The sequence below is a fragment of the Tyto alba genome, unplaced genomic scaffold, assembly GCF_018691265.1.
Source record: "Tyto alba isolate M040663 unplaced genomic scaffold, T.alba_DEE_v4.0 Super-Scaffold_1, whole genome shotgun sequence".
Taxonomy (NCBI): Eukaryota; Metazoa; Chordata; class Aves; order Strigiformes; family Tytonidae; genus Tyto; species Tyto alba.
In genome coordinates, this window is record NW_024881261.1 from 885219 (window position 1) to 910377 (window position 25159).

The 25159-nt window shown below is 47.4% G+C and overlaps 1 protein-coding gene across 30 annotated transcripts in view; it reads right to left on the reverse strand.

Moving 5' to 3' along the window:
* The window catches only part of JAKMIP3 (Janus kinase and microtubule interacting protein 3), a 97808-nt gene that overhangs the window by 53038 nt on the left and 19611 nt on the right, over positions 1-25159 (reverse strand). For 23 of the 30 annotated variants that reach the window (XM_032992401.2, XM_032992402.2, XM_032992407.2 and 20 more), the window contains exons 2-4: positions 12137-12334; positions 4553-4694; positions 1869-2078 (exon numbers count right to left, since the gene is read on the reverse strand). In XM_032992401.2, the coding sequence (XP_032848292.2) occupies positions 1869-2003 (135 nt within the window). In that variant the 5' untranslated portion in view covers positions 2004-2078; positions 4553-4694; positions 12137-12334. Of the gene's footprint in view, positions 1-1868; positions 2079-4552; positions 4695-12136; positions 12335-22245; positions 22300-25159 lie in introns of those variants that run through there. The other 7 variants (XM_032992398.2, XM_032992397.2, XM_032992400.2 and 4 more) reach the window with 5 other exon arrangements.

Sequence of the window (25159 nt, forward strand, 5' to 3'; positions counted from 1 at the left end):
TGAACCCTGACAAATTTGTATAAAACCCCTTTCACTGGAAACCAGCGTAAGCGGAAACATCTGCATATTTAGAAAAAGAAAACCAAAAATGTATCATTATCATTTTGCAAATGATTGTTATCGAGGATGAAAGTCTAGGCACCACTGCTGATTTTAGCATCGTATTCTATTTTTATAATTAAATAATAATCCTTTGCAATGTTATGGACTTTTTAATTCATCCAATTCGGTGCCCTAAAAAGCACACATTAACTCAATATAAATAAGTGTCATAAATTTATGCAAGCAGCACAAAACCCAGGTGAAGTAACCATCTGTATCCAAGCACTGCAGGAAGTGTACGCTCCAGAACCAGGCGAACGGGCGGGTAAGAGGTGCTGGAAACAGACTCGTGTTTACAACATTAATACACATTTAGGAATTAGCCAGTATCTTGTGGGCTAAGTCTGAGTCCTTACTTTATTTATCAGCTGGGTATCTGCAGAAGCTCTCATACCACATCCCCAAAAGAATACGTGAGAAATCAGATGCTAAGCCATTATTTTGGCAGGCTCAGGCACACAGATCAAGCTGCTCCATGCACGTATGCATATGCAAAGCATAAAAATCTCTGTGCCAGCTACTGTGAAGCCCCAAACAACTGCGTTTTATCGGCTGCTTTTTAAGCAATGAATTATTCAGTACAAATAACTAACTGTATCTGACCGCAGAAGGGTCAAATGACATTTCAATTTAAAACCATACCATAAACTCAGAAGAAGCCATGATGAGAAATGGCTGGGGAAGACAGGGAGAGGGAAAACAGGGTCCTCAGTCTTAAAACTGCAAATGCTGCTTCACAACAAAAGGATTAATAAATGTTCTATTTATACATATACACACCCGCCCTTAAAGCTTCCTTAAAAACTGGAGTCATAGTATACGATGCCTAATAATGATGCAAATTAATGGAAAAGTGCAGAATATCATTCTGTCCCTGCATGGTAATGCACGTTTCCATTAACATTCTGGAACAAAAAAAAAAACCCTCAGAGTTTATCAGGAGAGACTAATTTGGAGGATTAGAGAAAAACAAGCCAATGATTCATGCCCTCACTGAGAAGCGGTCTGAAAACCATGGCTGCAAGCTCTTAAACTGAGGCTCAAGCTGCATCAACCACCGCTCTGTCAAAGGCTCAAGGTCAAACTGTGGCTCCTTAAACTTTGGCAATGAGAGCAGGAGGCAGAGCTGAGGCCTATTACCGTACATCTGGAAACTGTAAGCAGCATAAGATCCGAATGAAAATAGTGTAAATGTGAAAGAGAAGAATCAGCAAATAGAATTTCTGAAGAACACAAAATTGCATTCAAAACCCTCAGTGTAGCCATCCTCATCAATAGGTAAATATTTACTAGAAAAAGTTGTCACGAGAGAAACAAAGGATGTGGGCAGCTTTCAGCCCACCACTACGATGATGCCATCTGTTTTGAGCAGGTGTTTGTTTTTTTCAGACCTTTTGCTGGCATTTAGCTACGTGATTTTTCAACTTCATTCCTTCCTGGACGGCGGGAACAAGCTGAGTCCTGCCTGCCCAGGGACCGGGATCCTCACTGCTCAGCTTTCCTGCTGGAGCCGTGACACCGAAGCACCCTCCCTTGCAGAGGCCTTTTGTCCCGTATGCACGTTATAAATTGGGGGAGAACAATTTAAAAATCTGCAACAAAGGGGTTGCCTCTTGTGTCCCACGGACGGCCAGCTGCAGCTGCATGCACTCTGATTTATTGCCAGAGCTGGGCAGAGGTCAGGCACGAGTGGGGCGAAGGGCGGTTAGGAAGAACAGACTAGCTTTATTTCAATTAACGGGAGAAGGGAGGGAAAAGATGCACACCTTACTCTTTTCTTGCTGGAGCTCTATCTGGATGTCGGTGAGCTTGGCCCTGAGCTCTTCGTTGGCTGCCTGCAAGGCGGCCAAGGCGTCCGGCTTCTCCCCCCGGGCTCGGCTGCTGGAGCCCTTCTTGGACATGGTGAGGCCGCGGGGCCCAGCGCTCGCTCGGGGCTTCTCGTCCTCGCCTCCGTCCCACTACATCTTCTTCCTGGCCTGGGAGGAGGGAAATCACAGAGCCACAGTCAGGGCGCCGGGGGGGGCAGGCGATGCGGATCCCACCAAAGGCTCGGTGAGACCCCAGGCATTTCTAGGAAGCATCGGCTCCTCCCTGCATTGAGAGCCAGACACACTGCCAGGTGTAATACTGTTCGGGTTTACACCTGCCTAGAGCAAAAGGTTTACATCACGTTTTAGTTCACATTTAAGTCTCTGTCACTTCATTTGCACTGGAATTCAGGCAGCACGGAGGACGCGGATGTTCGGGAGGGACATCCCAGCACCAGCCCCTGGCACCGTCACGGCAGCAGCTGGGAAAACTGTTTTCAGTATAGGCAGAATATTTCTATGTTCTTTTTAAAAAAAAAAAAAAAAGTCTTAAGGAAAAAAAAAATGTTTGGTTTCCTACAAATACTTTTCAGGTACTCACGATGAAAATAATGAAAGTAATAAAAATAGTAAGAAGCAACGGAAGCAAGCAGAGATTACCCGAAGGCAAGAGAAGCTTTCCATACAGGAGTGCGCAGCGCATCTTCGAAACAGCAATTAAGAACTATATAGGTTTATCTCAGTCTGGTAACAGTGCAGGAGTTTTATTTACACAAAGAGGTTATGAGTTAAATCTAAGGAAAAAAAAACCCTGAGACAAGCAAATTCATTCTGTTAAACAGCAGAGCATCAGGCAAAAGTGGACCAAAAGTCAGAGAATTCATATCTTAATATAGTTTGCACTTTATGCCAACCCATTAATCCCAGCACATTTATAAATTATACAACATAGACAATGTATAACGATAACCTCAGATTTGTCAGTAAAACAGATACTATAATACTAAGTACTATGCTAAAAGCTACATTTGTTGATTTTTATTTCAAAATTCTCCAACAAAGGTGTTGCCCAAAACTAAACAGGAGCGTTCTGGAGTGGGTAAGCATTATTAAAATCTGTAGAGACTGTGCCAAATTTAGAACATCCTATTACCAATGAAACTCAAAGCCCCTCTATAATCACTACTCTTAGGGAAAGAGTATAAGAGTTATTGAAAATGTAATCCTTGAAAAAAACATATTCTAGCTTAATATAACACAAGACACAAACTCACTCCAGAGAATTTGCAATCCGAGACAGACAGCTTAAGGTAGGGAGAAAGATGGTTATTTATTTTTTGTTACTGCCATTTTTATGCTGCATCCATCCCATGGTTCAGAAAACAATGACAGAGTTCTCTGTAAAAATAAAAAAATTAACCTATTCATTAAGTCAAATTAAATCCCTGTGATCTGTGAGTTGTTTGCACGGGGTAAACTTGGCTGATGGCATCACAGTTTGTCCTTACTTCACTTGGTTCATTTCTTAGACCTGTGGATGCAGAGAGTTCATTAATATTTTGCACTCGATGACTCTGTGCTGAACAGGTTCAGGTTGCTGTCAATTCTTCCTCTGATCAGTGTTTAATTCAGTGCTCATCAATAGCACGAACCGATATAATTTCATAGAAACCTGAGGATAGCAAGAAATTCTGGGCAGAAGGCTGTGTTCTGGAGGCTTTGTTTAGCCCTGGAGCCGTGGGACTGTCCTGCCCCAGGCGCTGGCTGCTCTGTTCCCCAAACAGGGACGTTCCCCCAGTGCTTCTTGCACACTTTGTACACTTTCAGATGGCTCTTCTCCTGTGACAACATGACTTTGTTAAAGCACTACGGAAGGACGATCCCCACACTGCTGCACAAGCTCCTTGATAATCATCTCGTGCAGTTTTTCAATCTGTGGATACAGACTGTGGCTGTGAAAACCCAGTTCATTCCTATTTAAATGATAAACAGCAACACATGCAAAGAAACAGTTGCCTCTGGACAAAGCTGACTCACTATCAAAGTTTATTTTAAAATTGTCTGTGAAAACATTAATGAGAGTGAAACCATGAATGGAACGCCTAGAGGACCAGCTAACAAGCTCACACAAAAGTTACACACTCGTGGTAATGTGAAATGGGGAAACACCATCAGCAAAGAGAAGGACCAAAATAATATTCAGAGAACTGGATGATCCTAAAAACTAGTAACAGAGGAGGTATGAAATCCAGTGGTACAGAGGCTCTGTCTTTCAACAGAGTTCTCAGGCAAGACTTGGGCCCACTTCTGACCCAAGGCTGAGGACAATGTGGTTTTGTTGTTTCAGACTAAAAGGCAGAATGGATCAGGAATTTTACAACAACATGTAAATTTACAGAAGAATGTCAAATCTAATGAAAAAACGTTTAACTAGAAAACTTTGACTTGCTTAGATGAAACTATACCCTGAAGAGATTGCATGTATTTCTCAGTTCACAAAATTTCCAGGATTTATTTTTAACTGTCACTACATTTCTAGTTTGAAGTAAATCTTTATTTTAAATATCTGTTCAATTTATACCATAAAAATGCACAAACCCCATCAAATTTGGGAAAACATTTCCAACCCTGTTAATACTAACCTTATTAACGTGGATAACAATCTTTCTGGACGATGACCTTCAGTGCCTTGGTTTATTCATCATGACTCAGAGTCAAAGCCACAACAGAGCAACGCTGTTCCCTGTGCAAGGACGAGTAATGAGGCTTAGCAGTTCAGGCCAGCTGTAATAATAAAATAATAATAAATAATACTAGTAAAATAACAATATAATAACAGTAGTAACGTAATTGTGTAATAATAATAATAATAATAAACCAGAATTCTAAGAGAGAAAACCTGCATCCATTAGGGAGAAAAGAGCAGAGGGAGGCAGCTGCCTTGGGGGATATATATAAATGGGATTTGGAGCTAGGAGAGGGCTGAGAGCATCCGAGAGAAGTGGCTGGAGTCTGGGAGCTGCTGGGCAAAGCTGCTGAGAGCTCTGGAAATCAGTCAGGACAAGCAGTCACTACAGATCGACACTGGGTCAGAGTGGGGAGGCTGAGACTTAGAGAAAAAAGTGGGGGGGGGGGGGGGAAAAAATCCCTGATATTAGTTGACCAAACCAAGGTAGTACAAACGGTCTGAATTCTGTTGTTTCTCAGTCTGGTGCTTGACTCTGTAGCCTTAAAGTTACTATAAGAAAAATTGTGTTTGTTTGGTCAAAGAAATATAAATAAATAACATTTTATAGATATCGCCTGAAACACCTATAAACAGGAGTAGATGTTCTTCGTGTTTAGGATTCTTGCTTCTTTGTGCAAAGAAGACACAATACAATGGAGGTCTTAAAAACCCTTCCCCTTTACGGATAAAAAAATGGGGCAGTTTATAGCCAGAGGCACTGGATTCTACCTACCGCAACCAATGACGCATTTGTGCATATTACAGTTATTTTCTGAAATGATATGCTATAATGAAACATGCGGTAGGTGGAGCCAGGTTATTTCACAGCCTGGGGAAATGAGACGCAGCATAATACAAGCTTTTAACTGCTTACATTTGAACGTCGGACAAATAATAATTTGAACGATCCAGGGATGCGTGAGAGTGATTTCAGTCAGAAGGATTGGTTTTGACAGACAGGGGCTACGACAGTTTTTTTGCCTGTTTGATTGCAGAAAACGGAGCTCTGGAACTGCCGGGAGTAAAGGGGAAGGCAGGGCTGCTCGGCGAGGCGGGCGCGGGGGGGGCCCCGCGCGTCTGCCCGAGCTCGGCTTGTAGCGCCACGCGTCCTCGCACCTGCAGCGGTTAAACGGCATTTAAAATCTTACCAAGCTCTCTTTGTAGGAGCGGACGCGTTTCATGCCGAGCACCTGCCTAAATCTGATCTTTCTCTACCAAAAAATGGAAGTTTAAAATCGGCATGGCTTGTACAAGAAAGAAACGCTTGTATTGTAGGGTTTGTTCTGAGCGGGTCTGTCGGAGAATGGCTCCGAGACAAGGGTCCTGAGCCCACCGAGCAGTTGTATGATCAGAGCCTGTTCTAGGGGCTGATGCTGAGCCTCACTAGGGTTTGCCTGCAGCTGCTCGCAGCTGCTGATACAGGAGGAATGTCAAGGATGCTTCGGCCTCGTGTACCGTGGTGTGTCGAAAACAGGTTGAGAGGAATTGGAAATAGTGGTCTGAGAAACCCAGTGTTATGGTAACAGTGGTCTGAGAAACATTGTGTTACGGTACTGTCGTGTATTGAAAACAAGTCAAGAGGAATCAGAAATAGTGGCATGAGAAACTTAGTGTTATGAGAAGCTTGTGCTGTAAGCTAACTGCAAGTAGGTGGACCGTGCGAACACGACCTTTAGAGCTTAAGCCAATCAGCTAGTGACTAGTAGGCATAATAATTAGCGTTGTCTGTATAAATATATGTACCCGGACCAATAAAGTTGGGTTGATGCTCTATCACCCACACTGAACCCGTCTCGGCGTGTCGTTCGTCCGTGGCTCCACACGGGTCCACGAACCCTTTCAAGACCTGGAATATTGTCGGCAGGGCATCCCCTGCTGCCCCATAAAAGCAGCCCAGGAGCGGAGAGGTGAAGGGCTGCAGTCGCCCACCCTCAGCCAAGCTTTGCCAAGGCTTCACTAGCCAACGTCGCTGCCCCCACCCAGCAGTGCCAGGAGGCTTTCTCCCCTGCCAGCCTAGCTGGGGCTCATATCCACGCGTCCCACGGCAAGTTCAAGGTGGCAAGGAAAGGGGACAGCACTGACTTTCGGATCCTGCAGACTCCCACTGGCCCAGCGCGGGCGAAGGGGCTGATGTGGGGAACATCTTCCCCGCTGGAATGCTGAAGCCTTAATGAGATTTTCCCAAAGCAAAATCAGCTCCCTTGCCAGCACTTAAAGCAATAAGCCTGCTTCAAAAAGAACTGCACAGAAATCAGCTGAGGACTCCTTCAATGAAATCTTTAAGGATGAAAAGGGACATAATGACAAAACTTGAATGTAGCCAAGAATAACATCCAAGGATTAAGCGATCCAGATAATAGCAATTGGATCAGCCTTGGTAACGGTCTGTCTGCAGAAATGAACTAATAGCAATGAGACCTGCAGAACAACGGGAAGCTGCTCTGCACAGCGAGCTTCCCAGCAGCACGGAAACCTTGGGGGGAGGCAGGGGAGGGTTCTCCGAGGAAGACCTGCAAGAAAGCAGCACGCTGCTTCTGCCTCCTGGTAGAAAAGGGCTACCCTGGCTCCCGCACACACCGAAGCTCAGGCCCTGCAGGCAGCTGCCCCGGGGCACGGGCTGAGGTGCGGGCACGTCCTCCCGAGCCTGGCAAGGCACGTGCCCCAGCGTGATGGAAAAGGAGGTGCCCTCGCCCGGGTCCCCGAGGAGACCCAGGAGGCTCCTGCTTCCCCCCCGGGCACAGAGCCTCTGTGCCAGCGGAGCTGACCCTGCCCTGCCCGGGGCAGGAGCGACCGAGGAGTCTCGGCGTTACCAAGTGCTCGCCTCAATGGCTTAACTGTAATTTTGCTTTGCTCTATGCAAATTAATGAATGATTAGTAACAATACAAAGATCTTTAGACAATCTACATTCATGAAACTCCATTGGTTTCAAAGGCATTCCGGAAACTTAAACTAAAGAAGCCTGCAGGCTCTTGAACTTAAAGATTAAAATGCAGTCTGAGCAGTAGATGTTATTATTGACCAGGTTGATTTACCCCACTGGTAAACCAAAAAATATAATCGCGCTTGCTGTTCACCTGCAAGGACATTGATTTTGAGGGCAAAGCCAGCAGAAAGCAACCAATGGTATTTAAAACAGAGACTTCATGTCAGAGGATGAAAGCTGCAAGCGCCGTTCCCTTACCACTGACTCTTCCACGCCGAAGCAAGCGGCAGGAAGGATAAACAGAAGCAAAGCGGGTAGCAGAGCACTGCCCACTTGCTCAGGGTTCACTCCCACCGTTTCTGGTGCAGTAACTCCCCTGCTGTTCTGCCCTTCTCGGGGAGGTCTCAGCCCTTTGCGCCGAGCACCCTGCCTCCCGCCCGGCAGCCCTCTGGTGCGGGAGCAGCGGGGTGGGTGCAAGGGGACGTGGGGACACGGGACCCCCCCCGTCTCCCCCGGCACTCCTGCACCACCCAGAGGGCTGTGGCTCTCTCTGGTGCATCTCTCCCTGAGCTGAGCAACACGGAGAATGAAAATACCGCCGAGAACGGGCACAGAGCAGAGCGAAGGGGCTCCCAGCTCCCCCCCCCAGACAGGCCTCTGGCTGCAGGAACGCAGCGCACCAGGCGCGGGGTGCAGCAGCCCGCGGCGGGAAATGGCTGCGGCATCGTTTGGGGCTGGGGGGGCCCTTGACCAAAATTTCTCAAACAGCCAGGTCGCTGTGCAGATGGAAGGGAAAAACCTGAAAGCAATGGGTTCATTTTCAAGAAGCGGCGATACGCACAGAGACCCGCTCCTGTGTCCACCGTCCGGCAGACCAGAAAGGGGTTTACACCTTTTGTCTGGAGCTACAGGTCCCTTTGGTGTATGGCAGGTTGCCGTTCCCAGGGGTAAAACGGGAGATCAGACTGGACTAAGACAGCTTTCTAGGGACAGCCATGAGCTTCTGTGTGCGCGACAGGACAAGCATCCTTGCTGGGAACTGTGAAAGTAGTTATTTGTATTAATAGAAGTGCCAGCCTTGTCATACAGAGACAGTGGTGTCTGCTGGTGTACGTCTGCGCACAGAAAAGCCCTCTGGGGCCTGGTGGGCAAATGCCAGTCTTAAAAGAATATTTCTGCCAAGCCCCGGGAGGAAAACTTCCCGCAAAAGATGCTTCCAAGCCAGCACACTTGTGCTGATAGGGAAGGTGGCCAAGCAGCAGGGTCTGACAGTGGCGAGGGAGCGCGGAGCCCCGAGAGCCAGCCGGGGGGGCAGGACCGAGCCCAGGCCCTGGCCCAGTGGCTAGCAGAGCGGCCACCACCACCCGCGCTGGGCAGCAGCGGGCAGAGAAGCCATTTGCTGTAAAACCAGTTACGTTACCTTTGGGTTTTTACCATTTTTTTTTTTTTTTTTTTTTCCCCGCAATGAGTCATGCAGAGGGAGAGCATCTTAAAGCACATCATCTCAACAGAACAGAAAGGTCTTCGTATTTTTGATTCTGGGAGAATATATTATGCATATGATTGTTGTCATGTTTGATATTGAAAATAGCATAAATAATGCATCATAAGCTGCCTTTAGCAAGGTCCATCATTCTTTTTTGCCTCCTGACTTGCAATTCAGACATCAAGGCTAATTGGAAAATGTGTTTTCTAGACAGTAGTTTCTGAAATCTGTGTTTTACTGCACTTAAAAATAAATTAATAAATCCCTACCCAGAGTACCCATATTTTAAGCAAAACATAGCTTAAGTACAACACTTCCGGCAAATACTGAACATTTCAAATGTATGATACAGCCTTGTGAACATTGTTGTTTTCTGGTTTTGACAAATTGTTATAAATACTTAGTTTAGACAAACCTTTCTGAGTCTCTGGTGCATCTCAAAATATTATAATAGAAAGAAAATACAATATTGCCTATGGCTGAGTTCTCACTTCCTCATGCGGGGAAGCTTTTCTTGGGTAACCTCAATTTTTCAGTTAGGATTTCAACAGTCTGTAGATCTGAATGCAAGAAAATTAGTTTTCTTCTGAAAAGGTATTTCGTGCTGAGCCAAAGCGCTCTGCCAATGTAATCGCATCACGTGCTGGTTTTGTGGTTTGTTTTGTTTTGTTCTTCCGTAAAAACATTTGTCACAAACAGAATATTATTCACTCGGCTGCAATATGAAAAGGAAATCTGTTGGAAATTACATGGAAAAATACAGCAAGCAGGTAGCAAGTCTTGAAAGCGCTGAGATCAAGAAGTAATTGCCAAGACGTATTGTTGTGTACGTATGGTTATGTGGCATATTTCCTGTGTACATCCCATGAGGATTTTTTTCTCCGTGCTGTTCAGATAATGATTAAATTGAGAATATTTTGATAAAACACTTCTTTTTTTTTTTTTTTTTTCTTTTTTAATTCAACCAAATGTGGGCAACTCAACCCAGACTCCCAAAGGAGCGTATCTGGCTCGACCACGCTTTTGCTGAGAAACTTTCAGGTCCAGAACAAAACTTCTCACCAAAACCATCAGAAGGCGGCGGCGTACGCGAAGCTCGGGTGCCCGGGGCACTCGCTCAGGACGCGAGAGGTCTGTGTTCGGGGCACTGCCGTGGGTGCAGGGCATGCTCCCCGGGAAACAGCGCCCTGTCGTGAAGGTTTCCACTCAAACCGAGCCACCACGCTCCGCCACGTGCTAGCAAAGCCCCGGCAGGCTACCCACGGCGCCGGGCTCGGGCACTCCCTTACCAACGGCCGCCTGGGCCACAGCAAATCTCACTTTCCGAAAGGGAGGAAAAAAAAAGCCAAGCAACCAACGGTTCCCAGTGTGAAATAAGTCCTGGAACTTACCGTTAACAAAGTAAATGTCTGATTTTAATTAGAAATAACAAACACCGCTTCCCCCAGCCCCCACCATGCAGCAATGAGTCTCCGCCGACGGAAGTCTAGCCAAAGTTTTGCTTAGGATTAGATCAATTCCAACAACAGCTTTAACAGACACATGTCAAATCCTGACTGACCTGAATTTTTCCTCAAAGATTAATCCTTCAGCTGCATTTAGCTTTCCCTCATTGATGGCTGGACCGTGTTTACAAAACCCAAGCAAAATCCTGCAGCTTATAAACTGCACGTATGTCGTTTACACAGACCCCTCTGTGCAGACTTAGCGTGTGTGTGTGTAGTTACCTGTCTGCAGCACACACATGCACAACTGAATCCCATCCACTGATTTTCCATCATAAGCCTTACACAGTTTGTTGGGGGTTTTTTTAAATGCAAAACATAGCTGGGTATCAATGATGTGAATAGTTAATGGTTTATAGTAAAATAGAAGAGATTAATACAATTGCAGCACTGGAAGACATAATTGCTGCTCAATCTCAACATGTATATTTTAAAGTACGCCACCTGTTTAACTTCTACACCTCTTACGGTTAAATTGCAGAAAGTGAAATAATTAATTAGAAATAGTGGCTATTATGTAGGAAGCTAATTTTTCTTTTTTTTCTCCATTTTAATCCATTGGAGTTATTGCAATAATATTACAGCAGTACACCTTTACAAATTCTCAGTTAAACTGGAGCAACTCGGAATAATTCCACTGATTTTGTGGAGGATTATTAACCAGGAATGCCTTTCAGACTTAATTCCATCAGTTTAATATTGTGTCATTCCATTATCTTGATCACAAACAAACTGTTTGAGTAATGCCATCCGTTTTCCCAAGGAATTCATGCCTGTATAATTAACTACAATCAACTGTAACACAGATGGCACTGTATGATCCAAAAGCACTTTATGGAAACATTTTAAGCATGTTATTAACATCCCTAAATAACTATTTAACGCTGCCTCTCCAACCCTCTTCTGCATGAACATGCAACACAGCTGGATTTGAGTGGAAAAGGCAGTATTTAACTGCAACACTCTTATAAAAGATTTTCAGTTCTTGGATTTATTCAATTTATAAATTAGCTTGAAAATAACAGACTCTACTGTGGCAACAAAAACATTGCACTTTAGATTTCAGAATTAAGACTAATTTCCAGAATGACTCATCTTCATCAAACTCAGCTTTGAGGAACTGGGCAGTGGTGGAAGGACACTGATGGGAGGAGGAACCTCTCTTTAGGCTGACCGTGGTTATCCAAAAAAGATATTTCTATTTGACAGTTTGTTTTATTCCTCAGCATACGCGTGCCCAGTTCTAAGTTAAGATAAAAATTTACATTTAACAGCAACAGACAAGAATTTGAATGGAAAGTCAATTAATCTTCCAAGTGAAACAGTGGCAAATTGCTACATGCCCATCAAGCTCTAATGAAAAGCTGCTCCTTCAGCCCCCCAAAAATGAGGATCAGATTATTTAAAATCTGATTTTTCATTACTAAATATCCTAACTTAATTAACCTCTTCTTGACAGTTGCTGAGACTCCCCTCCCTAATTTCAGCCCATCCCTGCCCATTTATTTACTAGCGAGCACGTCCCTTGGCCCACAGACTGATTTGGAATGAAGAAAGCACAAATGTGATCAAACCAACAGACCTGTTGGAGATTTACCGTGAGGAGGCCTCGGGGGGCCGGGGGCAGTACCCACCGAAGGCGACGGCGCTGGGGATCAACACCGCTCCTCTCCCCCAACCATCTGCCCGAGCAGGGCAGTCCCGGCGGGGCCGGAGGTCCAAAATCTCATGGAATCAAGCGTGAGCCCCCCCAGCGTGATCTCTGTCGGGAAGGTGGTCCCTGGGAAAGACCAAGAGAGCTTTAGGTAAATTCTAGTGAAAGGGAGATCTTTTGCATTTTAGCAACCGAAGAGACAGCACAGCGCTCGTCACGCCGGGCAAGCTTCTGGCAAGGACATTGCTGGGGAAGATAACGGCGAGAGAGATACCCAATTTAGAGATGCCAAACAAGTTCAGGAAAGGGAAGCTGTTCAAATATCGCATTACCGTCACTTGAGAGTCAGCGCTCAGTATCGCACAATGAGGCTTCTTAAACGCCTGAAGTGGGCAACGCTAAATGAATACTCGGTGTGAGAACCGGAACTAGGCTGGGAAAACCATAACGAACACAGCAGTGATTTATATGTACTGACACACAATTAGCTGGAATTATTTTAGGTACACAGATCTCTATCACGTGATAACATCATGGCACGTGGAAGGGAAATAAAAAGCAGTTCTGGAAATCACTATGCGCTCTGGGGCTTATTAACTCAGACTTATATTCCTTCCTGAATGAAGCTGGCAATTCAATATATCAGAGCTCTGCCGGATTCAGTGAGAGCAATGCTTTTTAATTAGCGGTGTTCATCCGTGTACTTGCACCATCTCTCACAACAGATTGGGAGACGACAGCGTAAGATTTTGTCTTCTTAAAGGAAAGAGCTGCAGACACACACGCATAAGAGGTTTAAGTTATACACAGATACAACAGACAAAACAAGAGTGTTGCTACTGCCGGTTTTAATAAAAAAGCCAAGGTTTTCACAAGTCAGAACAGCAGTTCTAAGCTGCAGTAGCACAAACGTCAGTAACAGCGAGTCCTCACTGTTGTGTTAAACAGGGGCTTCCCAGGGCCCTGTGGCAGCTACAGCAGGCGAATTTACTGAGTGTGAACTCGTACGAATGGCTTGGCTCCCACTAAAAATAATGCGGGGCGCGGGATGGGCCGGGCATCTCCCCCGAAGCCGGGCAGAGGTTTGATGCCAGCCAGAACCATCTCCTGAGCAGCCAGAAACAGCTCCCGGTCAGCAGCCCGGCCAGACAGGGCTTCCCTCCGCACCACCTCCACCTCGGGCCTGGGTTACCCACCACTGAAACAAACCAAACCTCCCCTTATTTGTAAATATTGCTCAGCAGGTCAGAACTGCTGTATTTAGCTTATACACTTGGCTACAAAGTAACAGAAATTTTTTTTTTGGTTTGTTTTTAAACATCAGAAAAGCTATGGAGTTTACCACTAGTACTCTTAGGGACAGCAGATCACTGTTTAATATGAACTGCTGCGCATCTAATTATTTTGGAAGTTTTCACAGATTAAACAATCCACCCAATAGTCAGCACGTGAGCAGTGCCTTGTCATAGCTAATAAACACTGTGCAGAAAGAAAAAGCTAAAATACCCAGCTCACCGATACTGCACATTTTAAGCTATGAGCTGAGTAGAATACACGGTTAAGAGAAAATGTAGAAATACTTAGCAAACAGAAAAGGATTTGCAAAAAAGAAAAAAATACTGTTAGCTGACTTCATACAAGAGCTCCAATACATCGTTGGGAAGAATGCATCTCTGCAAGGAATAAGGATGCTAGAGAAGGGCGATGTGATCGGGAGCAGCCGCATCTATCCCCTCGCAGCCTCGCCCACGGCCGCTGAAACCAGGCTCTCCCCATCTGCTCCTCTGGGTTACAAATGAGGCACTGGAGCCAAGCTCCACTTAAGTCAGCAGGAAACTTTCCATCCACCGTAACGATCCGGTCACCGATATACGCAGAAGTCAAAAATAAGCACCTAAAAGCCACTGCTGCAGAGCTGCCGTTTAAAAGGGAAGGATTCCCTCCTCGGCGATGGGCCCAGCCCTGGGTGGTGGAAAGCCCTGGGCAGGAGGAGGTGTCGTGCTGCTGCTCCGGCCCCGGCGCAGGAGCAGAGCCCCGGCCGGGCAAGGCGAGGGGTGGCCCTGCGGGGGCACGGCCGGCTCCCGGGAACGCGTCGGGTCCCCCCGCGCCCCTGGGCCCTCCTCGTGCCACGGGCAGGGGGAAGAACCAGGGCAGCTGTGTCAGGAGAAACGCCAGAAAATAAACAGGTTATGATTTATCCTTGGAGCTGGAAATAGGGCGATTCGCTGGAGCCAAGCGCCCTGAGGTCGCTGCTCTTTTCCTCGGGATCAATTCCGGCTTCTAGGGGCAGAGGGGTGACATCCCTGAGCCGCACGCGGACACGGGTCAGAGGGGCCCCCCCTCGCCCGCTCATCGCCAGGGCAAGTGCAGGTGAAATGTCACGAAAAACCAGAAAAACGGTCAAGGAGATTGAGGACAGTGGAGCTGGTTGAGCGCTTTGAAGAAAAGCAGCGTATAAAGTTTTAAGCATAATACTCAATCCTTGTAACACTGAATAAGAGGAAGGGTTTCTTAGATGACCATGAACATTATTGCCACCCTGCAAGAGTTTTACATGTGAAAGCAAATTCATATTTAGGCATAGCTGTACCAAATATGAGTAAGTTAATCGGCCTTTGATAGTGGTTTGTGTATTGCTGTTGGTACGTACAGGGCCCATTCTGATTGACCGTTTTTTGGCAGATAAACTGTCAGCTTGGAGAGCAGAACTCTGACACACTCCCGTAAATCCCAGTCTGACCTGGGCACTGAGGCGCACAGAGAAGGACCCTGCTGACACTTGTGCTGTGAAGCGAACTCTAAAGCAAGGACCAACAGATCCTACAGTCCAGGGCAAGTATCAAAGTACGCAGTATTTATATAGAAGGGGAGAAATATTCCAATTTCATCTGGTTAAATACATATTTCCAACTACAAAGAAAACATCCACCTTTAAAAAGATTTTAAAAACAAAACAAACAAGCAAAAAAAAAAAACAAAAACCCAACCCAGCCCCTGGAGGATGACTGAATAAAATCCTAAGGGCAAAACGCCCTCCCAGATAACAAAACAGAAATACTAAGAAACCTTGCAGTAACAAAGCTCACATTTCTCAAAGGAGAGGCAAAGCAACAGGTAGGAGGGCAAACGCTGAAAGCACATAGGAAGGCTGAGAACACGGAAGAGTGAGAAATGCTGGTGTGGGATGAGACAAAGCCTCTCGCCTGCAGGCTCGGCCACGCCGACGTGATGGTGTTTCGCTGCTGCTGACCTTGCCAAGGTGATTTCTGTTAGTAGGTGCCTGTGCATTAACCAGATGTACACGGCTGAGAATTTTTAAGCTATAATCTGATTTTTTTTTTAAGCTGATTTGATTTGAGATGCTGCATCAACCCAATTTGCTTGGCAGGCAGATATCCATTTCTCTGTAGTTTCACGGAAGAGGTCAGTAAGGGGGTTTAAGACTTCCTTTCAGCACAGGAAAACCAGACCCATTCTTAAATAATTCAGGCTTTTAAGGGGAATAAAAAGGTAAGGGTTGTTTCAATCTAACTTTAACATTTGAAGTCAAAGGATCCATTCCCCTAGGAAAACCTTAATTATTTTCATCACAAGAGCTCTCCATTTTTTTTTAACCAAGACTAACAACCAGAAGACAGGCTGACTTTCATGAAAAACCACAGTTTGTATACACTATCATACTCAAGATATAATTTCAGTTAGTAACAAGCTTAACTAATTGATCCCTTTAATGCTACACTAAATGTAGTAAGCATGATGTTGAATATAAATATAATTTTAAAATTTTTTGTAATGTAAAAATAATTGGAATGAGCAACTCGGGAAGTGGGCCGTCCAAACCAAGTGTGTGTGTACACGGTGAGAAAGGTAACAGAAGTTACACCGTGTTGCAAAGCCTCCTGCTACCGGGACCCAGAACGACAAAAGTACACAGAGGATTAAATCTCCAGTAGCACCGCGTGGCCTCCGTGTGCCCACAAAAGACACCCAGGGAACAATATCCAAATTATTTCTGAAAAACCACAAACCCCCCCACCACAGCAGCAGCTGCATAACTGCTGTCAGGGGCGTTACAGGTGAGCTAACCCGAGCAGCAGCCTCGGGAGCTCTCCTGAGCCTCCCTGCTCGCCAGCGGCGAGGTTAGAAAGGAGCGGGCGCTCCCGGGCAGCGGCGCGCTGGCCCCGGTGTCAGCGGGCACCTGCGGAGCCCAGCCCGGGGCCGGCCTCCTGGTTCGACGAAGGGACAGAACCGGAGAAATCTCAGGGTATGTAACTGTAGGGAAAAGTCTCTCATTTCTCTAGCGCCAGGAGAAAAAAATGAGAAAAAAAAAAAAAAAAAAAAAAAGGAAAAAGGGAACCTCGGTAACTGCTTCTGCTCATGCTCTCCATTGCGTCGCTAAAATTTACTTGCTGGAGTTCGCTTCTGTGGCCAAGTCACTCATTCACGAGTGGCACCTCCCGGCAGCAGTGCCTGCTGATGTTTTATCCTGGGAGAACCTCCTCCTCTGCAGGTACCTCCCTCTCAGATTTGTGCAGAGGATTTGCAGAAGTGCTAGCCTTGCTTTTGATTGTGAAAAGCGCTATATGAAAGAACTGGGAAAGCATTCTCACAACCATTCCCGTTTACAAACGGGAAGCAGCTCCAGAGGAGCTCTCTCTTTCCTAGCTATTTGTTCAGTGTGGTATCCGGCTAATCCAGGATTTGTGTTCAGGATTTTCCAAACTTTTAGCCTTCCGCACTTACTCCTTCTGAGAAAGTTGTTTCCCACGTGGGTTGCTGCGCACTGAGCTTTAGCTAAGAGGATGCATCCATCTGGCTTCCGACCTTCCAGCTGATGGTTGCTCTCAGGAGCGGGGAGCAGCCGGCACTGGGAGCGGTGGCATCTGATTCTGCCCGCAAGAAGCCAGTCGGGGTGCCCGAGGGCACAAGAAATGCTGCCTGCAGGGTCTGTGTCCCTGCCAACCGCCCGCATCGCAGCCCGGCAAGTTCTCCAGCAGCAACAGAGGGGTGGAACTACGTGTCTGCAAAGGTCCGGGAGAGGGGAGACACGCAACATAACACGCGGCAATAGCTGTGGCTGCTCCGCTCCAGGGTAACCCGAGTTTGTTAAAGTTTGGGCAAAAATGATGCAAGAACTGTGCGGATACGCATAGGTCATTCAAACCCTAAGAGAAGTCCATGCCCGAGCAGACATGGTGATGCAAAAGGGTTTCACAGCCCGGAACGTGAGCTGCGCTTGGGCTGGCAGACATGACCTCAGTGAAACCTTGCACGCAAACGTGTGAAGGATGTGAGAACACCACGCAGAATCTCAGTCTCACAGGGTAGGCTTAAGGGTTGGAGCCGATGTGATGAACTGCTTGAGAAGATTTAGTAACGTGATGTGTAAGAAACTCTAGCCACGGATGGGGGACAGAAACAAAGGAGGAATTACTACTAAAATGGGGAGGCTCACAGCTGTGAGCTTCAAGGACCAGAGCTAGGGCTGGCAGTGTTTGATATTCTGCTGGCAACCTGTATTAAAAAAAAAAAAAAAAAAAGAGTGGGATATCAAAATCTGCTGATAGTAGAGGATTATTTAGGTCAATCAAGATGAGAGAGGAATATAAAGCAAGGAAAAGGATGAAAAAAAAATAAAACAATAACCCCAAACTAGAAAATTAGGTAACTAAGCAACGTGAAATTCAATATGGGAAAGTACAAGATAATCTATATTTAAAAGTACAATTTGACATATCCTGCACACAGAGATTTAGAAGGAAAGCTCAAGTCATCACTGAGGACATCTGTTGTGTACCCAGATAGGTAAATAAGATATTAGATTGTAATAGCAGGCGATGGGGAATAAAGTGAAAAGCCTTATCATGTTGCAGAAAGATAAGTGGTAGGTACTAATTATTACACTGATATTCGTCTAACAGAAACATAACAGGTACAACCAGGTAATAAAAGAATCAGGATCTGTGAATTTTTTGAAGAGACATTAAACAGGCAGTTATAAAATGACTGATATTACGTAGGAAGAAAGTATGTTTCATTTAATTTTTCACAATAATGCAAGAACGAGAAGCCACCCTACGGGGGCACTGGCAGGAGGTAGCTACGCAATTTTCCCAGCGGAAAGATGAATTTTTCCATTTCGTACCACGCATCACAAAGCCTGGCAGCAGCTCTACGCCGTCCTGCCGCTCCTGGGCTCAAACCACCACAACCCAGATTCGGTGGGGGGAGAAAAATGAGGCCGCGCTGCTACAGCAGGCACAGGGCGACGGCGGCAGAGCCAGCAGCGTCCAGCCCCGGTGCGACCCGCTACGGCGTCGGTAAGAGCCCTGGCAGCAACTCTGCTACCAGCCTCCTTGGGTTTAGCTTCAGCACCCGAAGCAGCGGCGCAACGGGTTTTGCTGCAAACGCCTCCCAAGTGTCGCCAAGAGCAGAACCATATTGCTCTGAAACTCTCGCTTTGAATATCCGTTGTACAAATCCCTGACGAGCGAGGAGCCGGAGCGCTCCCCGGGCTGGTGCGTGGTTAGTGCCGGAGCCTCTGCTGCGCTGGGCAGAAATCATCCTGCAACACAAACTGCCCGAGGCGACCTGCCGGGAGCAGCGAGTGCAATACAGCCGAGAGAACTGGTTTAAACTCTGCAGGTATTGCACCTACATCAGCCCTAAAAGGCACAGCTTCCGATCCTCGCCCCCCAGTCTGCTCCAGCTTTCACATACTCTGGCTGTGGAAGGATGCCAAGAGAAATAAAAGAAATATCAGTTAAATCATACAGCCTGCCTTTGTAGCGCACAGGGTTCGGTGGCGGTGTTTTTTTTTTTTTAAGAGGCCTATAGTGTGCAGTTTCACTTTATTTGCAACCATATACAATTAGCAAAATCCAGCTTCATTTCTCATAGCTATAATTTCTAGACGGTTCTGGACTTATAATTAAGCTTCCACATTGCTTCACTCATTAAGGCGTTCTCCCTACATAGTCAGGAGTTCTCCAGAAAATAGCTCGGAACGCAAAGCTCATCAAGACGCTTTACCTGCAGCCTTCCACGTCGTTTCAGTCGGGATTACAATTTTGCTCTTAATTCTACCCCCAAGCACCCCCCGCTCAGCTCCGATGCGCGAGGATGGACGATGGCCGCTCTGACCCAAGCTCGCTCAGTCTGTGGGGCCCGTGCAGGGTAATGTGCTGCTTTATTACAGCCTATAAACAGGACGGCGGAGCCTCGCAGTCCACCCACAGCGCAGTGAGGAGGACGGTGAGATTGTCCTCATTTCTGGGAATGCCTCACCTTAATCCCAGCCCGCTTCAAGTGCGCGGTACGCGGCTAACATGGCTCTACAGCTGTTTTTAAACTTGTGCCCAATTAGAGCGCCCACCAGGAAAACCGTCCCCTTACATCTCCTTTGTGCTGTCCAGCAGCACAGCAGCATCCCAGCTGCACTCAGGTTGGATCGGTTGCTTTTCTGGCCCCCAACTAGCCCTGACATCACCTCAGAGATCCCCGTCCAGATTCAAACAAGTGTTGACACCCTTCGAAGCATTTAAAAATGCTTGTACTAAAATCTCAAGTGTTGGACCCAAGTATAGGCTGGGTGCACATTTCATTTTTGGGCTGTGGAGCTCCATGACAGAGGGGAGAATGTGAATACGAACACAGTTCACAGTTTCATGTATTTTAAGCCCGTTTTGTTGTGACAGGCTGAGAGAAAGAACACCATGTGCACAGAATCAGGCTCAGAACTTTACCTTAACATTGCCCTGAATCAGGCTATAATTAGGAAAGAATTAGAATATTTACATGGCCATAAAGGATATGTGCACTATGTCCAAGACAATATTTCTTCCTTGACAACTGTTTGCTACTGCAGTATAATTAAAATTACGATCCTGTTCCTTCTGAAGTCAGTGACAAAATCCCTGCCCTCAGTGAGCACAATAAAACAAGAAACGGTATTTAACAGCCCTGCAGGACGGGAAGGAGAGGGCAGCCCTGGGACACAGACGCTGCCAGGCCGTGCAGGTCTGCCCACCCCCCAGCCCCCCAGCCCCTGCCAGGACACCGCTCTGCCTTGCTCCGGCTAGAATGGATCAGTTGGTTAAAAAAAAAACAAACAAACTCAACCCTCCCCCCCCCCCCCCAAAAAAAAAAAAAAAAAAACAACAACAACAAAAAACAAGGCTAGGAAATTCATTTTAGCTGCAAAATATACCAGAAAAAAAATGTGTCTTCAGTGAACTTTCAGAGAAGTGGCTGTCAGTGCAGAGCAGCCCGTGACCTCCGCCCCGTGCAGTAGCACCACATTCCCCATTTAGAGTTGGATTTTCCTCGCCCAAGCTGCAGCAGGCTGGGCGAGGCCGGGCGGTAGGACCGAAACGACGACATGCCTTGGCCCTGCCATTTAATGAGAATATTTGTCCTTCTGGTTTCCTTTTTTTTAAAAAAAAATCTGTATTGAAATGGCAGAGTTTCTTCTTTCGCCTTGCTTGGACAGTTTCTTCTGCTGCTCTTGCCAGCGGAACAGGACAGGCATCCTGGCGAGGCAGCCGGGGAGGGGACGCGAGGAAGAGGAGCCCCCAGGCTGAGGGATGGGGAAAGGGGCCGGGAGGAGCGGCAGTGGGGCAGCTCCGGCTCAGCCGGGGAACTGCAGAGCCCAGGCCACGGCGGCGGGCAGGGGCAGGGCATGCACCAGGGCCAGGTCAGGCAGAGACCCAGGCGGGGAACACAAGGAGAGCTGGCGGGACAGAGCTGCGGGTCGGGTGGGAGGAGGAGCGGAGCTGCAGGTGCCCATGGTGCAGCGAAGTTTGCATTTCCAAACACTCGCTCTGGACCCGGACGCCTGCAAGCCCAACGCGGCTCCCGCCCCCTGTGCTGATGCTCACCCAGGACAGCAACTTGGTTTGCTTTTTAAAAGCCCATTGAGAAGTACACGGAGAACATATATTCAGTCATAGCATCTTAAGTTTAATATTTGCTTTTGAAACGTCCTTATGCTTAAAATACAAACCTGCAATTTACAAGTGAAGTGATCATGAATTAAACATTCACGTAAATATTTGACAAAATAGTCCAAGAGTATTTTTTCTATTCAATACATACGTTAGCAGCATTTCAACAAAACCAGAATTACTTTCAAATGTCAAATGCTACGTTTTAATGGAGATCAGTGAATGCTCCTGTGGCCCTGGACTACCTGCAGCTTCTCTGTTGTGAGGAAACCTAGCTGGCTTTCCTTCAACAACCGTAACTCCCTCCTCCCCATACAAACTTGTTCTCTGCATTTGACACCCAGTTCTGTAGACTTGAGAAGATGAAAAAGCTTCCGAAAGCAAACAATCTTTGGTTGTGCATCTGAACCACTGAAAGACGCTATGGAAGCAAGTATAAATAAAGCTGTTACAACTCCAGCAAATAAACAACAGCGCAAAGCCTGGAAAAGTACCAGACCTTAGCTACGGAGAGATTTATAAAGGCCAGGAAAGCAGAAGAGGCTCAGGACACCGAGAGGCCGCCCAAACAGAGAATCGCGAGCTGCTTTACCGCAAGGTGCACGCGAGCAGCGGAGGAGGCAGCGCACCTGGCTACCCACCGCCTCGCCATCCCACCCGCGGGAGCAAACCAAACAGAGCTGCCCTTCCCTTCGCAAGGAAAAGCTTCCCAGTCACGCCGGCCACCTTCCCAGAGCTGCTCCGTGTGCCCCCCCCCTCCATCCCCCGGCAGGTTGGGGCTCCCCTGAGCGGCGGTGCCGATGCCCGTGCCGTGCCGGAGGGTGCGGGAGGGAGAGCACGTCCCCGCCGGCGCGGAGACCGCCGCAGCCCACTTCCCAGCGCAGGACTGCGCCCTCCCTCCGGAGAGGGAAGGGGCGACCACCGGGATTCGCCTTCGGAGAGCCGCGCAACCCCCAGCCCGGCGAGGCAGGAACGAAACGGGGCACTTCTACAGACCAAATTAACCTCACAATATCCTTTAAAGAGATTTAAAAAAAAAACATTTCAGACAAGAAATGCACTCGAGAAGGATTCCGGACAGCCTCTCCTCACCTTTGCTTCAACTCCAGCAGCGCGGCATCTCCCGGCTTGTCACAGCTCCAGCTCCAAGGGGGCTGTGACTCAGCAAAGGGAGCAGCTTTTTATTTTTCAGATGGAACTTACCAAACCGTGCCAATAGTACGGGGAGGATCTGCTGCCTGGATCCACTTCTCTGCCAGTCTCTCCTGAGATATTTCCACTGAACCCTCCCCATCTGGTTACGTTACGACAACAGGAAACAGTTTCTTTGGGGAAAAATCAAATGCAGGCCTGCATGGGAATCAGGCTGAGCGAGAAATAAAAAATTCCCAACCTCGATCTACACTGTATTTAAAAGAAAAGGTGGCGTCTTGTTATTAGCCTAGGAGTTATGCTGCTCCTCGGCAGACATCCTCAGATCTGCGAGCAGCCGTGCCGCAGCTGGGGCTCGGTGGAGGAAGAGCCCCCGGGCAGGCTGGAGGAGATGGGGATTGCCCCGGGAGCGAGGCAGCAGGTACAGGGGGTACTGCCCCGGCTGTGCCACCTGCACAGCTCACCCTTCACACTGTGGTCTCCAGCAGCTCAGGAGAAAAAAAAAAAAAAAATACCAATCAACATTCTAAAATCCTAAGCCTATTCCAATGTAAACCCCAATTCCAATGTATGATGCACTGGCTCCAGAGATGCTGCACAGCCAGAGCTCCGGGCCAGCTCCAGTGCCAGCTGTCCACCAGCCCCAAGACACAGACCCGATAACCATCCAGCTCCTATCTGTTTTCCTCTCCCTCTACGGTCCCTGCCAAGAAGATGCTGCTATATGGGATGCATAGGGCTCCCCTGAGCCCAGTGAACCCACAGCAGCTCCCAGACAGGATCTGGGATGCTCCCAGTGCCACTGTATCAATCCTACAAGATTATTTTCCTTATTCAAGACGTCCCAGATTCCCATTACACCAGATAACAGAGAACTGACTTTTATTTTTCCCTTCCCCGGGGTTATTTTCCAATGTTTATTTTTACTGTCTTACTTTAAGACAAAGACAAGATGTTGTCACTGCCACTATAAACTCTGTCTGCTAACAACTGGCCAAAGCAAGCGCAAGGCACAAAGCAAAGGCTGCAGGTGCAGCCCTGTCCCTCCGCGGGAGCAGCAGGCCGGCTTTCGTGGCCGATGCTCAGCGCAGGGAGCTCGGGAAGGTCCTGGGGGGCCGGGGGTGCCCACGGCCCCAGCCCCACTTCCACGGGCCGCCCCATCCCTCCCCGCTCCCCAAGAGCTGGCCCTTGGAACCCAACACCATGAGTACGCGTAACTGCTCAGATGAACGATGAGCCAGTTGCTATGGAGAGTGAGAGCTGAAAGTTTACTTCCAGAACCATCTAACCAAGAACTGCTTGAGAGTTCGGCCTGTGACAAATTAGCAAACGTGTGCTTTAATTAAACAACTGAAGGAAAAGACTTTATGTAATTAGAAGCAAGATGGATGTAATTTACATATAAGGATTTTCTTGGTTTTCTCCCATTGCTAGTACAACAGAATCCCAATCATACCCTGCAAATCTTGATGGATTTAATCAAGTCCTCAGCGACACAAAACTTCTGATGACCAGGCTTTTAAGATACAGAGTACTTCAGCAGCAGCCAAAAATCGGTGCATAAAAGAGAAGTATACAATTTTCACGTTTCTCTGCAGCCACAGATGTGTTTAAATCATTAACTTATTGAAGATCATCAACTAGAGCTCGGCAGGTATTTGCCAGTGAGCGCTTCAAATATTTCTTTTAATAAAGGGCCTTGACTCCGCACGTACCGCGGGATGGCCCGTGGAGGAGGGATGTGGGGTAAGAAGCGGCAACAAGGAGAACTTGCCAACCCCCCCCCCCCCCCCCCGAAGACCCGTGGGCTTCCCAAAGCCTTCTGCCACGGGGCTGGCGCGTTTCCACCCGGCGTGGGGTGACCCACCAGTGCCGCGGGGCCAGCAGCCAGACACCCGTCCTCCCGCCGCCCGCACGGTGACAGAGAGCACCAGAAGCCGCGTCCAGCTCCGCCAGTCTCGCACTGCGGAGCGTCACTTGGCACCCGGGAAACCAAGAGCACCGGCAGCCCCAGCCCTGCCCCCAGGGACCGCAACACCCGCCCGCAGCCACCGTAAATCTACCGGTTCTGTCACCAGCAGCTACGGAGAGAAACAGCCCTGCCGACGGAAACACTGGCCCAGAGCCGAGGCAGTCCCCGGCGTGAAATGAGAAATAAAAGGTGCAGCTGAGACTTTTAGAACGGATCAAATGCGTGAATGAGTAAGAAAACAGAATAATAAAATTTTCATGCCATGCGGGAGAACTATAAGGTGAATACTTGAATTAAAAAAAAAAAAAAAAAAATAGAATCAATATTAGCACTGAAGCACTATAGAACCACAGTTTAAAATAGCAAGGCTTGAAAGCCCCACGGAGACCGCGGGAGTGCTCTGGGCAGCCCGCTCGGCACGCTTGGGTGTCCTCCCGCTGCAAAAGTTTCCGCTCGCAGCCAGTCAACACACCGGCCTTTCTTCAAAGCGGTGGGAGGCACCAATGTGAATCCCCCCGCCAGGAGAGAATGCCGCCAGATTCACCCTAACCATACCCCAGCTACGGTGCTGTCTCTGAAAGGGGGGAGAAAAGCAGGCGGAAAGGCTGTATCATCTCTATTTCTTCCTCTCTGATCATTTTAAGCAGTCTGGCTCTTGATTTCCATTACTTTGTTTTTCTTACAATAGCCTTAAAATGGAAATAAAATATCCTGATTTGAGCTAAATAGATATTTTCTGTGATCAACGTTTGCCTTGTATCACCCTTCTTCCCTTCCTACCTAGCACAGGTTAAGGCAAAAAAAAAAAAAATTTTGGTTTGACCCACACTTTGACAGCTTTTTAGCACACAGCCGTATCAACTGAAAAGAAAACAAGTTTTC